General features: G+C 48.4%; 1 protein-coding gene across 1 annotated transcript in view; it reads right to left on the bottom strand.

The window, feature by feature from the left end:
* Positions 1 to 17568, bottom strand: part of BRINP1 (BMP/retinoic acid inducible neural specific 1) — a 105202-nt gene that overhangs the window by 30197 nt on the left and 57437 nt on the right. The window contains exon 3 of the mRNA XM_075015373.1: positions 7507 to 7697. Within this exon, the coding sequence (XP_074871474.1) occupies positions 7507 to 7697 (191 nt within the window). The remainder of the gene's footprint in view (positions 1 to 7506; positions 7698 to 17568) is intronic.

The following is a 17568-nucleotide window of genomic DNA, read 5'->3' as shown; positions in this document are numbered from 1 at the left end:
CCCCCAGAAGGGGTAAAGTCTCAGGAAGAAGTGGTGGGGCTGGGGCAGTCAGACTACTGTGCCATAACCCAATCTCCACCCAGCCCTGAGAGCTGCCTGAAGGACACCGTGTAGGGCTCTGAGGATGATTTAAAGGGCCCGGGGCTCCGGCTGGCACCTCTGCCACAGTGTGGCAGCAGCTGGGAGCTCTAAGCCATTTTGAATTACCAGGCCTCGCCCCCTTTTCCCCCCAGTAGTAGCTCTGTAAGTAGGCCGTATGGAGCTAGCACCTAGGCAGTACCTGGAGAGCCCATAGCTTTCCAGGCACCTGGAGATCTGTGCTCTATTCCCAATGGAAAAGCTTCATTCAGTGCAAACCCTGGGAGACAATAACCCTTCCTCAGACATAACTGACAATGGCAGGAGAGGGAAGGGAGAGACCGCGTCTTGAAGCCCATTCTATGGGCATGTGGCTGAGACTGGGAAAAACGCAGCATCTCCATGGAAGGAAAGCCAGCGAAAGCAGCCCCTAGATCAAGAGGGGTTAATAGACTTTTCCTGCATTATTAAGTCTTAATTTCTTGTTTATTAAGTGGATGCTATGTTCAAAGATGTCTTCCCTTCAGGGCTTTCCCTGCAAATTAGCTCTCAGTACTGCGTACTCCATCCCCAAGTGCGTTTGTCCTAGAAATGACCCTGTACCAATCCCTTTGTCAGAACTAAACTGGAGCAGAGTTGGCGCTCTCTCAGGCGCTCGGAGGAATAGCTGCTCAGCAAGAGAGAGCCATCAGAAATCCCCCTTGGGCAGAGAGGTGGGCAAATCTCCTCGAGCCTGTGCAACAGCTGCTTGACAAAAAGGGAGGCTTGTATGTGTGTCTCTCATTCGTTATCTGGTTAAATGTCACGGTGAGCCTTGCATTAATAAAAGGCTCGATGGGTTGGAGGCAGTGTTCCCTGAAAACTGAGCACTCGGGCAGCCGCCCAGGAAACATTCAGGTGTTACCCAGGAGATTGGCTGGGCACCCACAGAGGGCAGCATGTGTGTCTATTGGTGGTGCACATTTGCACATGTCTTAGTGCACATAACAAAATTTATTCTGCACGTGTTTGGAAAAGTTAGAAGGACCATTGGTTGGAGGTCTTTAGAGAGGCTGAAAAACAACAACTCCCTAGTGCCAATTGAGCTGATGTCACTCCAGGGACAGTCCATACAGTGTGGCACCGGCAAAGCCGTTTCATCTTCATCACTACGATTGTCAAGATGAGTCCTTCATTCCACTTGCCCTGCCCGCCTTAACCCTGCTGCTCCGGTCTGACTGACACCTCGCTCTCCCGCTCAACACCCGTTTTGGTTACGAGCCTCTGCATATTTAAAAATGCGGTGTTGTAAAAACAGGAGATGGAACAAGCCCCTGTGAATAATTCACAACCTCGCCCGGATGAAATTAAAAATATATTTCACCGTTGAAGGTCTTTGTTATTTGGAATTTCCCAGGAATGGGGATGAGAAAAAGGCTGCCACTGGGAGGAAAAATAAAACTACAAATAAAACTACTTCTGCCTCAATGGTTTCTTCCTCCACTGTCTTGCACTGTGTAAAATATGATTCCTAGGAGATACTTCCTTAAGAGACAGGAGTTCACTCTGCACAGTGTTCTTTAAGCCCTAATTCAACACACCCTCCCTACCCAGCAAATCCTTGAAGCATGGGCTTTGCTATACAGGAGCTCTGAACGTGGCTGGGAGCGGTGGGATTTGAAGCTGTGTCTACACGTGCACGCTACTTCGAAGTAGCGGCACTAACTTCGAAATAGCGCCCGTCGCAGCTACACGCGTCAGGCGCTATTTCGAAGTTAACTTCGACGTTAGGCAGCGAGACGTCGAAGTCGCTAACCTCATGAAGGGATAGGAATAGCGCCCTACTTCGACGTTGAACGTTGAAGTAGGGACCGTGTAGACGATCCGCGTCCCGCAACGTCGAAATTGCCGGGTCCTCCATGGCGGCCATCAGCTGGGGGGTTGAGAGATGCTCTCTCTCCAGCCTCTGCGGGGCTCTATGGTCACCGTGGGCAGCAGCCCTTAGCCCAGGGCTTCTGGCTGCTGCTGCGGCAGCTGGGGATCCATGCTGCAGGCACAGGGTCTGCAACCAGTTGTCGGCTCTGTGTATCTTGTGTTGTCTAGTGCAACTGTGTCTGGGAGGGGCCCTTTAAGGGAGCGGCTTGCTGTTGAGTCCGCCCTGTGACCCTGTCTGCAGCTGTGCCTGGCACCCTTATTTCGATGTGTGCTACTTTGGCGTGTAGACATTCCCTCGCAGCGCCTATTTCGATGTGGTGCCGCGCAACGTCGAAGTTGAACATCGACGTTGCCAGCCCTGGAGGACGTGTAGACGTTATTCATCGAAATAGCCTATTTCGATGTTGGCTTCACGTGTAGATGTAGCCTGAATGTACTGAACGGGCAATTTTGGAATAAGGACCCTTTGAAGTCTGCATTCAGTACTAGCCAAGATGACATGATTTCAGTGGAGCTATACCAGTTCACCCAACCTAAGGACATTCTGGCACCTAAGTTGCACCTGAAAAATATGCAAAATTTTCTATCCAGCTTAACCATGCAGGCAAACTGGTGACTGCATCTGCAGTCCTCTCTCCTATTGATCTACAGGTACATACAGTCCATGCATGGCCCTGTCTGCGGTCTCTGGGTACGTATTTTTGTCATTGTTTTTTAAAATGTGGCCCATATTTTTTCCTCTGCTGTTGTGTCCAGTGAAGGCCTCTCTGTCGGTGTCAGCCCCCAGTCTTTCCGTCCCTGTCTAATGCGTGGGGTTCTACTTCGTGGAGCACTTTTAAGATTCTTCCAAGTCCAGTGAGAGAGGTTCCCATCTGGGAGAAGACTATTTTCCACCTATATCCAGTTTGTTTCAGAGACAGAGAGAACCTGGTTTCAAGATGGTGAAGGTGAAGCGGGAATGACTTTACAGGCCTTCCACCAGCCAGGCTGTCTAGATAAGAAAGAAATCACCCAGGACAAATATTTAATGCACTCAGTTCTCTCAGCTGGTAGATATCTTTTTTTCAGTGCACCTATGCAGTTATTTGTGGAGGGCGGGGGGGTGGGGGGGGTTGGCTTTAACATATTGGCTGCATCTACACTAGCCCAAATCTTCAAAATGGCCATGCAAATGGCCATTTCGAAGGTTACTAATGAGACGCTGAAATACATATTCAGCACCTCATTAGCATGCCAGCAGCTGCGGCTCTTCAATATTGCTGCTTTTTGCTGTCGCGCGGCTTGTCCAGACGGGGCTCCTTTTCGAAAGGACCCTGCCAACTTCCAAATCCCCTTTTTCCTATCTGCTCATAGGAATAAAGGGATTTTGAAGTTCCCAGGGTCCTTTTTGAAAAGGAGCCCCATCTGGACGAGCCACGCGGCAGCGAACAGCGGCAATTTCAAAGAGCCGCGGTCACCAGCATGCTAATGAGGCGCTGAATATGCATTTCAGCGCCTCATTAGTAATCTTCGAAATGGCCATTTGCATGGCCATTTCGAAAATTTGGGCTAGTGTAGACACAGCCATTATGTTTGGAATGATTATTATCAGACACGCCTGCATGCATATGCTCTTTCACATCTGCAGCATATCCACACGGTCGTCAGTCTCACACAGTCAGATACCAGTATTTGCATAGTCATAGATTCATAGGGCCCTATTGTGATTTTCTCACATATAGGACCTAGTCCCACACAGAGTTCTCTGTCCTCTTAAGACCAGTAGGACATAGGGGGTCAGTTCACGCCATGTAGCGTGGCCTGTTAAGATTGTGGGAGATCTGAGATATATATGATGCTAGTAGAGAGATGTGGTCCTGAAAGTAAGAACAGGTTGAACCTCCCTAGTCTGGCACCCTTGGGACCTGACTGGTGTCGAATGAGAGAATTTGCTGAACCACAGGAGGGTCTGGATTTAATGCACCCAAGGGTACTGAGGGAATTGGCAGATGTCATCGCCGAGCCTTTGGCCATTAGTTTTGAAGACTCTTGGAGATCGGGAGAGATCCTGGATGATTGGAAAAAGGCGAATGTTGTGCCCCACTTTAAAAAAGGGAAGAATAATCCAGGGAACTATAGATCGGTCAGCCTTACCTCAGTCCCTGGGAAAATGATGGAGGGGATCCTGTAGGACTCCATTTTGAAGATTTGGAAGAGGGGAAAGTGATCAAAAGTAGTCAACATGGATTCATCAAGGGCAAGTCATGCCTCACCAATCTGATTAGCTTCTATGATGAGGTAACAGGCTAGGTGTACATGGGGAAGTCAGTGGATGTGATATACCTAGACTTCAGCAAAGCTTTTAATACAGTCTCCCACAACATTCTTGCCCATAAGTTAAGAAAGCATGGATTGTGTACATGCACTATAAGATGGATAGAAAGCTGGCCTGATGGTTGGGCTTAACAGGTAGTGTTCAATGGATCAATATCTGGATGGCAGTCAGTTTCAAGTGGAGTGCCCCAAGCCTCAGTTCTGCAGCTGGTGTTTTTCAACATCTTTATTAATGACCTGGATGAGGGACTGGACTGCACCCTCAGCAAGTTTGTGGATGAGACCAAGCTCGGGGAGAGGTAGATACATTAGAGGGTAGAGATAGGATCCAGAGTGACCTGGATAAATTGGAGGATTGGGCCAAAAGAAATCTGATATGGTTCAACAAGGAGAAATGTAGAGTCCTGCACTTGCGATGGAAGAATCCCAAGCATTGTTGTAGGCTGGGGACTGATTGGCTAAGCGGCAGTACAGCAGAAAGGGACCTAGGGATTATGGTGGATGGCAAGCTGGATATGAGTAAACAGTGTGCTGTTGTAGCCAAGAAGGCTAATGCAACATTGGGGTACATTAGGAGGAGCATTTCGAGCAGATCTAGAGAAGTTGTTCCTCTCTGTTTGACACTGGTGAGGCCACATCTAGAGAATTGCATCCAGTTTTGGGCCCCCCAGTACAGAAAGGATGTGGATGGATGTGCTGGAGCAGGTTCAGTGGAAGGCAACAAAAATGATTCAGGGGCTGGAGCACATGACCTATGAGGCGAGGCTGGGGGATTTGGGCCTATTTAGTTTGCAGAAGAGAAGACTGAGGGGTGATTTAATAGCAGCCTTCAACTTCCTGAAGGGGAGCTCTAAAGAGGATGGAGAGAAAACTGTTCACAGTGGTGACAGATGGCAGGACAAGGAACAATGGTCTGAAGTTCCAGAAGGATATCAGGAAAAACTGCTTCACCAGGCGGGTGGTGAAGCACTGGAATGCGTTGCCTAGAGAGGTGGTGGCATCTCCATCCCTAGAGGATTTTAAGTCCTGGCTTGACAAGGTCATGGCTGGGATGACTTAGTTGGGGGTGATACTGCTTTCAACAGGGGGATGGAGTCGATGGCCTCCTGAGGTCGCTTCCAGCCCTAGGATTCTATGATTCTATAATAATATGATATTATGATCTAGCAGCATTACCAACACTCCCACTGCTCACTGGGCTCTTAGAAGACATTTAGGGGCAAATCAGAGCTAAATAACAGCACAGAACACTGAGAGCCAGGACTGGTGGCTGTAAACAAACTTTATGGGACCACTGAAAACTTGGTCACACCCATGGCAAGTGAACAGGGGGCTAATTAAAATCATGCCAGAGTGCAGATGTTGCCAGACAAGACAGTGTCAGATTAGAGGGGTTCAACCTGCAGGATTTTGGAAGGAAGTCCTGTTATGATTTCTTTAAGAGCCTTTGATCAGGAGCTTTGCAGAAAGGGTGGAGTCAGGTGCATCTTGGTCCCAGCCAACTGGGATGAGCCTCGGAAAGGGGATCAGCATATATGCTGCCTCATTTCTCATGGCATGGCAGTCATAGGAGGAAGAGGTTTTCCAGCTGAGCCTGAGAACTAATCGGAGGGAAAGGACGAGGTGAAGGAGAAGCTTGCTAAAGCTCTACAGTTACTCCAAGTTACAACCTTCACTTCATGGAGGAGAGCCTGAGAAGTCCTGTCTGAAGGAGAAATAGTGGGGTCTTTCTGAATTGCAATCCAGCCAGAAGGGCTGCCAGTGGCCTTAAAGCCACTCCTCAGTGGCAGGCTGGAAAGAAGCTGCACAAGGAGATGGAATGAAAGTCATGGAGGCCTTAGCCCTGGAAGTGATGTGGACAAAAGAAGGAAAGAAAAGGAGTATCCCAAGAAAGCAGTGAGGGCTTAGAAACCTCAATCTTTAGCTGCCAAACTGATGCTGATGTCTCTGGGCTGGAAACAAGGAGAGAGGTCATTTCCGGGTTCTGCTCCCTCTCCCCAAGCAAGAGGGGAACTACAGGCTTCTGGACTGAAAGCGACAGCTCCAGAGGGAGCTGAAGGCTGTTAGTTTTCCATCTGGATTTCTCTGTTCCCCCCAGAATGGGGATGGGTTGAACTGCCAACTGTGGCAGAACCCAAATGATGGGTAAGAGGGTGCTGGAGTACAAAAACCCCTTGTGATGCCTGGTCCTGGCAGCAGGGGGTGCTGTGGTAGCAGGTTTGCTTCAGGAGATACCACTCGTGGTGCTCAGTTTAACTTCAAGGATCACTAGGGCTGCAAAATATTTGCAAGGCCTTCCACCTGAGCCCTCAGCAGGAGCGTGGACACACATATATTGTCAGGAATAAGGACCTGCAGCTGTGCCTGCCAATCTCTAGGCAGATAGGAGCACAGCAGAGCCGCATGATTGACGCTCCACCTACTGGCCAAGGAAGCTGGGAAGCCCGTAGGCCCAAAAGCAATGTGTGATCTCAGTCTTCTCAACGCACTTGGGCACCGCTGCAATCGCTACGGTGCCTGGCCTGCTCCTGCTTCCTCCCAGCCTTGTTCCTCCTGCCCTGTCTGCTGCAGCCTGGCGTCCCTGTTTGAGTCCTGACCCTGGGCTCTGACCTTGCTCCCTGACTTCACTTGTGACTCTGGGCCAGCTGTTCTGGGCCGGACCACCTCTGCTCTGGCCACTAGGCATGATTGCCAACACTATCTCCATGCACATACTTGTGCGCTCGAAACCTGACAAAGACAGGTGTGCACACGTCAGTGAAAGACACACAGTTCTCATCTCAAGTATAGGTCACAGAAACATCACACACATGCTATTGTCAAACAAAGCACACCTGCACCACCACTCATGTCCCACACATCAAGACATACTGTCACGCCAAGCACATGCATCACCTCCATCAACGCCTTCTGCTTGATAAGCCAAGGAGGCCGTTGAGGGTTAGCCTAGGCTTCTGAGCAGATCTGCAGGACACTATGGGGCTCCAGGTGGGAAATGTGACCGTTCTGACTCACTGCCAGGCCAACCAACCTACATGCTTTCCAGGCCTGAAGCGATGCGTGTAGCTCAAAAGCTTGCACCTTCTACCAACAGAAGTCGGTCCAATGAAAGATATTTACCCAACCCACCTTGGAGCCAGAAGAGCATATTTCATCCCCTCTCCCAAACCTGTGTCAGGAAATAATCCGCTTGCCACCTACCTCCAAGGGTGGCAGAGATGAGGATGTGGGTGCCGTATTTTTTGATGATGGTATCAATGAACTGTTGCGTAGTGGGTCTCCTGCCCAGCAAGCGGATGCTCCTCTGGAATTCAGGCATCAGGGGCACTGGGTTGTGGCGCAGGTCCCTCCGTTCAATGGCTGTGTTCCTCACCTTCCAACGGGCAAACTCCCTATGCGACAACACAGAAACGCAACACAGGTGAGGCTCTGAGTCTGGACAGGAGGGGAGAACCACCAGAGAAGGGGGAAGGTGAGGGCAAAGGGAAAAATACTGTAGGACATCCCCACATAGATACACAGGTGGGGCTCTGAGGCTAGACATAAGGAGTGGGGAGGGAGATGAAAAGAAACCAGAAATTACTGCACAATATCAGTGCAATTTCAGGAGCAGGGTCTGAGCTGGTGATGGGAGAACTTCAGCGAACTCAGAGGTAATTTTCAGATTAGATCCCAGAAGAATGGCTGCCTCTGTGAAAGAGGCAGAGTGTCCCAAATCTGTCTACTTCAGGGCTCTTGCACCTTCCTTTAAAGCACCAGGTTTGGGCCACTCTTAGAAACAGGACAATGGAGCAAACAGCACTTGGGTCTGATCCAGCATAGAAAGTCCCATGCCTACGTATTTCCATTTTATCTAAACTCTCTGGCTCTGCAAAACCTGGCTAAAGATTTACAGAGCATAAGCTGGGTCTAAAGGTTCTGATCTTGCCACCCTGGGAGTGAAGGAGAACGTGATTTTTGAAGAACAAGATGCACAGAACTTGCTAATACCTGCCCTCTGAAAGTCAGGCCCCTTTAAGGTATGTCAAGTTGAGCAGCCAAAAACTGTGAAGTAGACAACATTATTAGCCTCTTTTGCAAAATCCTGGAGAAGGCCTAAGAAGAAAACCAATATTGACAATTCTCCTGCAATACACACACCACCATTTTAAGCAATATGCTGCCAGGTCCAACTGAGTCCCAGGTTTCTGTTTCTCTCTGTTCATTTATTCCAGTAAATCAGAGAAAACATTAGTTTATATAATTGGTATAACAGTATGTGGCACTTTCTGCCTCCATAAGCACTCTCCTCCTGTGCAGGTGGTGAAACTGACATGCCAACAGATGATTTAGTGCACTCAGCAAAGTCATGATCAAAGAGCCTGGGTCTCTTGGCTCCCAGTCTGGGTCTTTAGCCACAGGGCCTTGCTGCCTTTTAGATTATTTTAATGACTAGAATTATGCATGCATTTGTTTTGACTGGGCCCCGTCGCCACTCTCCAGGGTGACTTAAAGCAATAACAGCAACGACACATGAGCCTTTTTGTTTGAAATGCAAACTCCACAGCCCCATACCACAGGTTAATCCTTAAAAGTTCAAAAATCTAACCAAAGATTGCACTGATGGTGTGTCCTAAAACCCACTACACTCACGCTATGGCAAGAGCAGACCCCAGAACACAGAAAATAATCAGCCACCTGCCTTGGCGTGTTTTCTCCCAGACACCAGTAATGAGAACAACCCTGTGGATTGGTCATGGCTGCACTGGGATACACTGGGAGTCAGATTCCTGGTTCCAGAATAAGAAGTACCTTGAACAGCCGCAGGAAATGAACAAGTGTTCACTGCATGGAGCAAAAAGAAGGGACCTCACTGCACAGAGGAACAGCCCCGTGTCCGTGGCACAGACAGAGGCATGTTGATGTGATGTGCTCTGATTGTGGGACGTGACCTGACCCCACTGGCTTCAGTGGGCTTTGGACCAGGCCCATGGAGCCTGCAATACAGATGAATCATAGAATCATAGAAGAGTAGGACTGGAAGGGACCTCGAGAGGCCATCGAGTCCAGCCCCCTGCCCTCATTGCAGGACCAAGCACTTTCTCGACCATCTCTGAAAGCCATCTACCTAACCTCTTCTTAAATATCTCCAGTGATGGGGATGCTACCACCTCCCTTGGCAATTCGTTCCAGTGTTTGATCACCCTGACAGTTAGGAACTTTTTCCTAATGTCCAACCTGAACCTCCCCTGCTGCAATTTAAGTCCATTGCCTCTTGTTCTATCCTCAGAGGCAAGGAAGAACAAGTTCCCTCCCTCTGCCTTATGACACCCTTTCAGATACCTGAAAACTGCTATCATGTCCCCCTCAATCTTCTGTTTTCCAAACTAAACAAGCCCAATTCCTTCAGCCTTTCTTCATAGGTCACATTCTCTAGACCTTTGATCATTCTCGTTGCTCTCCTCTGGACACTCTCCAATGAAACATGTCTCATGCAGCTAAAGCCACATGCAGCATGAACTTGCGCTACTGGATGCAACCAAAGGTCACCTAAGTATAATTCAGTGGGGCAGGTTGAGCTAACAAACCTGTTGCGTGGTCCATGTTAAAGAGGAAAGTCTTATCCTCTGGGCCCATTCATAGACATCATTGTGACTACGCCACAACTGCTACTCTGAATCCAGGAGCAATGATAGATCCAAACTGACCCCAGGGCTGTGATCCACATCAGCAAATAGGCAAAGGATTATGAGTGCACTTTCTTGAAGGGTGAATATGCCCCTGTTAGAATGAAGCAACACCTACAGATTAAAGGAAATGAACAAGGAACTGGCTCTTTACCACGCAAACAAACAAGGAACTGGCTTTTCCGCAGGTAAAATAGGGGATGTATGACATTCGTAAATAGATGCTTGAGAGACATCCTTTGCATCAAATGGTAAGACTTTATCACAAATGAGGAGCTTTGGACAGAGCAGGACAAGAACCACTTGACATTCAAATCAAGAGAAGAAAGTGGGGAGGGCTAGGCCACACTCTCGGAAAACCATCATCCGGCATAGTCCTTCAAGCCCTCATATGGAACTCATAGTAAAAACGCAAAAGAGGAAGAGCTCAGACAATGTAGAGAAGATCTATTGAGACTGAAGGACAACAATTGGGGTACTCGCGGGTTCAGCTACAAGTTTTGTCCCAAGACAGAGTGAAGTGGAGGATACTTGGAGATGATCTATGCTCCACCCAAAGTACAAGGATTTAAGTAGTTGGAGGAGACAGAACACAAGAGTATATGAATACAGCAAACGGATTTCCCTCTGATCCCACTGAAAGGGATATCCCTCTAGGGCACTGGATATTAGTGTGGTGAACCCTAAGATGTAATGGGCCTGTAGACTGAAATCACCTCTGGTCAGAGAAGAACAGTGTCCTGCCAGGTAAGTGATGTGATGCAGGGTGTGGAGGTGCTAACGGACAGTCCAGGTTAAGGATGTGATTAAGGTTTTACAATAAATGGAGTGTGCTCTGTTCCCATCATAAAGTTCACAACCAGCAGAAAGGACAGAAATGCCATCTGTGCTCGCTCCCCAAAGAGACAATCGTTAATGCCCGGAAAACTGACGTGCACATCTGCTCTCTGCTTGCAGATGCTCACATTTATTCTTACCAGTAAAGGCAGGAGTGGCTTGGTCAGAAGAATAAACCACTAGCCCAACAGGATGTGTCTATGGGAAGGGTCCTTCCCAGCATGGGTTGCTAGATTTGCACTAACTCAGAATAAACAGTGGGAATTCAGTGGCACCGGAGGTAGCTTAGGCTAACGCTCCACATCAGAGCGTGGACAGTCAGGGCCAGTTCTAACTAATTGGTGGTCCTGGGAAAATGGGGCCACCGAGCAGGGGGAGGGCAGCGGGTGCACCCTCCCGGCTGATGAGCCCTACTGCAGGGCCCTGCTGCACCCCTGACTGCCTGCAGTGTGCCCTGGCCAACAGGCTGCTTAGCTGTGGCCCTGCCTCTTCCCTGTCCCTGCGCGGCAAGGGCCCACTGGCTCCAGCCGCACACAGATTGGTCCATTTTGGCAGCCCCTTGAAATTGTCATCCCCTGGCGACTGCCTGGCTCACCTGCCCCTAGGACTGGCTCTGTGGCTGGTGAGTTCTCTCACTTGTACCGCAATGTCCACATTGCCACTTTTCGGGTTCCTTGGCAATTCTGAATAATAATAATAATAATAATAATAATAATAATTGATTGGAAACTGAAAACAAAACTTTTCTGACAAATGGAAAAGTACAAATTGAACCTCTCTAATTCAAAACTTTCTCATCCAGCAAACTCCATAATCCTGCATGGTTTTAGTTAGCTGGACGACCACTTATCATGGCCATGGCCAAGCTTCCCATGTCAGGGTCCCATAAAGTTTGTTTATAGCAACCCATCCTGGTTCTCAGTGTTCTATGCTGTTATTTAGCTCTAATTTACCCCTAAATGTCTTATAAGAGCCCAGTGAGCAGTAGAAGTTTTGGTCATATGCTAGAACATATTGACCTGCCATCATCTGGTGAATTCGTTCTTCTGGCACCGTCAGGTCCCAAGGGTAACAGTTGAGAGAAGTTCAGCCTGTAGGTACAAATTGTCTGGGACCAACTGAAATATTTCATTTTGATTTTTGCTACTTTAAAATCTTTGAAATTGACCTTGAATGAAACGTGGGGGAAGTTGGACACAAAAAGTGATTTTGAACAGAAAAATTAAACCGTCCTGTTTCAAACAGGTAAAACAAAATGAATTTTTCCCAGATTTTATTGCAAGGGTGTGTCTTGGGTTTGGTTTTGGGAGTAAGGCACTGACACTCCCTGGTAAAACTGACCTAAACTCACAAAACCTTTTAGTGTTACCAACCTAGATTTTTCACCCAAACAGTTTCAGGCATCGAATTTTGCCCAACTCAAACATAGCCCCTCCCACTTCCAGGCATGAACTGTCCTGTGACTCAGGAGGGTAGGGAGAATCTTATCTGGTTGCAGGTTCTCTCCTAATTGCCCACTGCATGGTTCTTGCAGGTACTGGGCACTACTGGTGACAGGATATTGCACTAGGTGATGTTGGGGCTCATTCTGTATGGTGAAGCCTCTCTTTATTTCCTGTGGTTGTGTGAAACAATGCCATTAAGAGACACTTGGACAGCCAGAATGAGTGCATTAAAAATCCCAGCAAATATTCACAGGAAACCCTTTTGAGACCATACTAATAAGACACAGCTCTTGCCTCTGTAGTTCTCAGGGTACTGCATGAGAACTGTAAGCCTCAGGATCCTCCTTCTCCAAATGTGGAAACTGAGGTGCAGAGATGTGAAACTGAGGTGCAGAGACGTGAAACTGAGGTGCAGAGACGTGAAGGTATTTGCCCAGGTCATGCAGCAAGTCAGCCAAAGCGCTGAGATTGGACTCAACTCTCCTGCATCCCGGATTAGTTCCCTTCCAGTGGACCACACAGGTGTTGGCAGGGAGTCTTTCAGGGCCATGGGAGAGGTGGATACATACGTGAAGAGGAAGAGTTTGTGGGAGGAGAGAGGCAGGAGGATAAGGAGAAATGACAACCCAGTGTCTGACTAGGACGTGGTCTACACTTAAAAGTTGGTCTAACATAGGTCTTCTCTAAAAACATGCCCTTGACCAACACAGCTACGCCAACCTCGCCCCAAGTGCAGATGCAACTATGTGGATGAAAGAATACTTCTATACACATTCCGTATTCCTCTGAGGGAGGCAGTATCCCCATGCTGATGGAAAAACTCCTTCTGTCAGTGCAGCCTGTGTCTACACTACAGGATTACGTCTGCATTTTGGTATCAACAGGCCCACCAATGCAGGAGGGTAAGGGGACAGCTGCCCCGGGGCCCTTAGAAGTGGCACCACTGTCATAGAGTACTGGGGGGCCAGCCTGGAGCTGTCGGCCCAGGGTTGTCCACCCCTTCTTCTCTTGGCCCTACCCCTTCCAGGAACAGAGCCACTGGACACCAGTATAGGCAGCACCATTCTAGATACACTGTAGAGGAAGAGGGAGTAGAAGTTGTTTACGTTCTCATTTCTAGTGGATATAGATGGCCCATGATAATGTCTAGTGTGACTCTGCTGGGTCAGAGGAGGAAGATTGTAATGCCTGATGAAAGGGTTGCGGAGCTGTCTACACCCGAATGGCTAGGAGTCAAAAGAGTCCAGACATCAATGCCTGAGGACTGAAAAAAGGAGAAAGCCAGAAAGGAGGAACACTCAACATACTGCAGTCATATGACAAGCCTGACTCCGCATCCCAGTAACTAGATAGATAGATAAATAGATAGATGATAGATAGGAATCACCTCTTCTGAGATAGCACTAATGAGTGAGCAATCCAGACTGTGTGTCAGAGAGATGGACAGTTAAGTGGTACATTCCCTCCAGAGAAAAACAACAGGGAAAACTGCTGAGAAGTGAGGTAGAGCTAAAAGCACAGAGCAGGGACATCACCCAGAGCTCACACTTCCTCTGCAGACAGGAGAATCCAAGGACACATACATCTCGATCTGGGGAGAGGGGTCTGAAAAGGAGAGGCCGCCGGAGCAAATTAAATCTTCCATCTGTAAACTGCCCGGGAAGCCAAAGGACGTAAGTGAGAAACGAATTCAGTACAGACCTCGAGGGCCATCGTTTGGAATCAAAGAGAAACTAAACACAGAACCAAGAAACAGCAGTGAGTATGTGAAAGAAACAGAGCAGGGAGCTTCGGAAGGAATCCCAGAAGGGTCCTACTCCCTGGGCCACTTCCCTACCTCACTTTCCTGCTTCCCTCTGTGCATTACTGCCTATGGGCCCTGCAGTGCAGCCAGGAGACCCCAACACACGCTCCAGCAATTTGGCCCAGCCATGGGTGGAGTGACTCCTTTTGGCACTGTCGCCATAGCCTGGGTGACCTCACCGCCTCCTCACCAGCTTGCTAACTCCCCCTCTCTCTTTTAAATCACGACTTAAAAGCCACCAGCTGCTCCCTGCTGCCCACAGCTGATGAGCTGTCAGCCGCGCCCCTCCCACACACCCCCAAGCCCCAGAACTTGCAATTACCAGCCCATTCCCTTGGCCCCTCAGCACCTCAGCTTTGCTGTTACTATTTACTGGGTGACATGAGCACGATCAAGGGAATCAGCCAAATAGCCGGCTCCAAATACTTTCCTTTCGAAGAGCCAGATTGAATCACGCATGCACTGGTGAGAGACCTCTGTGCAGGTGCTTATCCAGCCTCATCAGCACAATATCCCAACACCTCACAAGCAGGAACGCATGCATCTCACAGCGGCCTTGCAGGGTAGGAAGAATAGTGTGGAATTTTTTGTTTCCTGAGGTTTCCTGTGGGCCAGCCCAGAATCCTAATATTAGGCTACCCTTCCTTCCCCAGCCTCATGGCACTGATGTGGGGCTGGATACCCGGCTCCTGAGTGCAAGGTTCCTTGATTGCTGCAGCTACTAGATACCTCCAAAGGGTGAGGGGAGGGGCAGCAATCCCCACAGCACCCACAAGCTGAGCTGGCCAAACAGTATGAGAAGTCTCACTGTCCCCTTTCAAGAGGTGCTTGGGGGGGTGGAGGGGGTTCCAGCTACCCTCTTTGCAAGATTCCAACATCAGGACGAAGGCAGGAGAGAGGGTTTGTCTAGGGGTTTCCTCTGCAGCATGGTCTCTCCCCACATTGGGGCCACCCTTGCGCTGGTGAAGGCTGAGATTTCTCAAAAGGGCAGAATGGAATTAAGTTCCCAGAGGAGATGCTCTAGAACCACATCAGGTTCTCGCGCCCAAACCCCACGTCCAAGCCAAGACGCTAGTGAAACAGTCCTGTGAGCAGTGGTGAGTGGTGAGGGTGACTCCGGGGGGCACTGGCCACATATCCCTCTCAGAATATGCTGCTCTTGGCCTGTACTGCTCTGGGGAAGGAGCAGGGCCAGCCTCACACTCACTGGAAGTAGGGCATCCCTGACAGTGAGTGTGGGGGGTGGGGCTGCAGTTTGGTGCTGGGAGGGAGCATGTATGACCCCTGCCTGAGTCAGCTGCCATGGGCCAGCCATCCGTTTACGGTCCCAGTATAGACAAACCCTTGTCGTTTTTGAACATTCCAGCCCATAGCCTGAACCTGTCCCTGTATGAGACAGACAAAACACTCAGCTTAGCATGCCACAAGAAACAAGTCTAATTCCAGAGCAACATTATAAAGAAAAATTGAGCAAGTTGAAAGTGATCAGGCATGATGGAATTCACTCGCCAGCTAGCCAGCTGGAGAGATGGACAGATACATGACAGCTAACTGGCTAGACTGACATTAGAGTTAGTGATCAGGGCAGTGAACATGGGTTTGTTACTGTTGGGGTGTTCTGCCAGGCAAAGACACACACACGGGGGCTGGCTGCTGCCCCAGGATCAGATGCCTTGGAAGTAATACCCTGCACACTAAATTACCTGCTCCCTTACCCTTTAACCTTGGCCAAGTGATTGTCCCCAGTCAGTGGTGTGTTCTCCAACCTTGGGTCTGCTCTAATCCTAAGTGATTCAAGCAGCACCTCCTCCTATTTCCCTGGGCGATTATTCCTGTCGCTTGGATTTCACTGTGAGGAAACTTTCTTTATTTTGCTTTTTGTCTTTCTCTGATATTTTGCCTAAAAACAGCATTTGTTTTGATATGGGTGGGTATGCCAGGAACGACATGGTTTTTGCAAACAGTGATGAGAAATAAATGACTTCAAAGTTGGGCGGATTTCATGTGACCTTGAGAGTAGCTGGGAAGAAGATTGTTCCAGCATTAAATTAAAAACAATCAAACAAGCATGACTCTGAGTCTAGTGCTGACTATTTGGACGGCAAGTGGGCCTTGCTCTGTTTATGCATGAGACCTAATTATTGGGTGCTGGAAAGATGAATTCCAAAAAAAGAAGAAAGTGGAATACATATTTTAGTATTGAAACAAAGCCCAGCAAATATGATTTAAAGGAGAGAGCATTCAGATAGCAGTTGAGCCAGGAGTTGACTCAACCTGAGTTGAGTCAGAAGATGAGTTCTGCTGCTTGGTCTACACTAGAAAGGTAAGTTGATTGTAGACACACAATTCTAGCTCCCCAACTGCATATCTAGAACTGACTTATCTGCAGTCGACTTACCTTACTATCTACACAGAGGGAGATTGACTGGAGAAACTCTCCCATAGATCTCCTTTACTCCCTGTGATATCAAGGCATACAGGGGTCAATTGCTGACCCTAGATAGTTCAATTTTGTGTGGCTCCAAGTGTCTTCACCAAGTGCATAAAATTGAACTCTGAAAGATCAACCCTGACCAGGTCAATCTTCCCGGTCGTGTAGACTTATCCTTAGTTTTACTGTGATCTTAACTAACTCATGTCATCTACTCCACGCTTCAGTTTCTTATCAGTAAAATGGGAATCCCTCCTTTGCAGAGAAAAAAATCCACTGATGACTGTGAGGGTCTCAGAAACAAAGGTTGTATAGGCTGAACTTCTGTAGTCCAGCATGCTCTGGTCCAGCACCATCTGTGGTCTGGCATGAATTTACTTAGATAGATGTCCACTTACCATGGGGTGTGGCCAAGCTTCCTGCAGTCCCATAAAGATTGTTTACAGCCACTTGTCCTGGCTCACAGTGCTCTGTGCTGTTATTTAGTTGTAATTTACCCCAAATGTCTTTTAAAACCCCAGTAATCCGTGGAAATGTTGGTAATGCTGCTAGACAATATGACCTCCTGTGATTTGGCAAATTCTTTGGTTTGGTACCTGTCAGTTCCCAATGGTGCTGGACTAGAGAGGTTCAACCTATATAAGGAAAAAGATAAATAGAGTTCTAAAGGCTCAAGTCTCCTTCAAGGATAATGAATCATACTGCAACGGAAAACGATGCCAAGACTCTTAGGAGAGAAGGTCACACTTTTCCATGTTTTATGAGTCTCAGTTTTTCAGGCTGCCCAATTCTGAGACACCTTTGAGAAGCTGGACCACAAAAAGTGCTGCATACCCCAGATCCAACAGAAGTCAACAGGGGCTGCCCAGAGCCTCTGAAAATCAGGACCATGCAGTGTCTTAAACTGGGCACTCAAAATTTGCAAAATGGTGAGAATTAGAAGCCACTTACGGAGATTTGACTGCACAGCTTTAAAAGTTAGTTGGCTGGCTCCTTTTTGTTTGAAAGAAAACAGGAGGAGCAGAAGGTGCTAGGTTGCATAGCAGAAAATGTATCAATCTGCTGGAACACATTTTGTTT

Source organism: Carettochelys insculpta, chromosome 21 (assembly GCF_033958435.1).
Source record: "Carettochelys insculpta isolate YL-2023 chromosome 21, ASM3395843v1, whole genome shotgun sequence".
Taxonomy (NCBI): domain Eukaryota; kingdom Metazoa; phylum Chordata; order Testudines; family Carettochelyidae; genus Carettochelys; species Carettochelys insculpta.
This window is presented reverse-complemented; position numbering and strand designations above follow the sequence as displayed.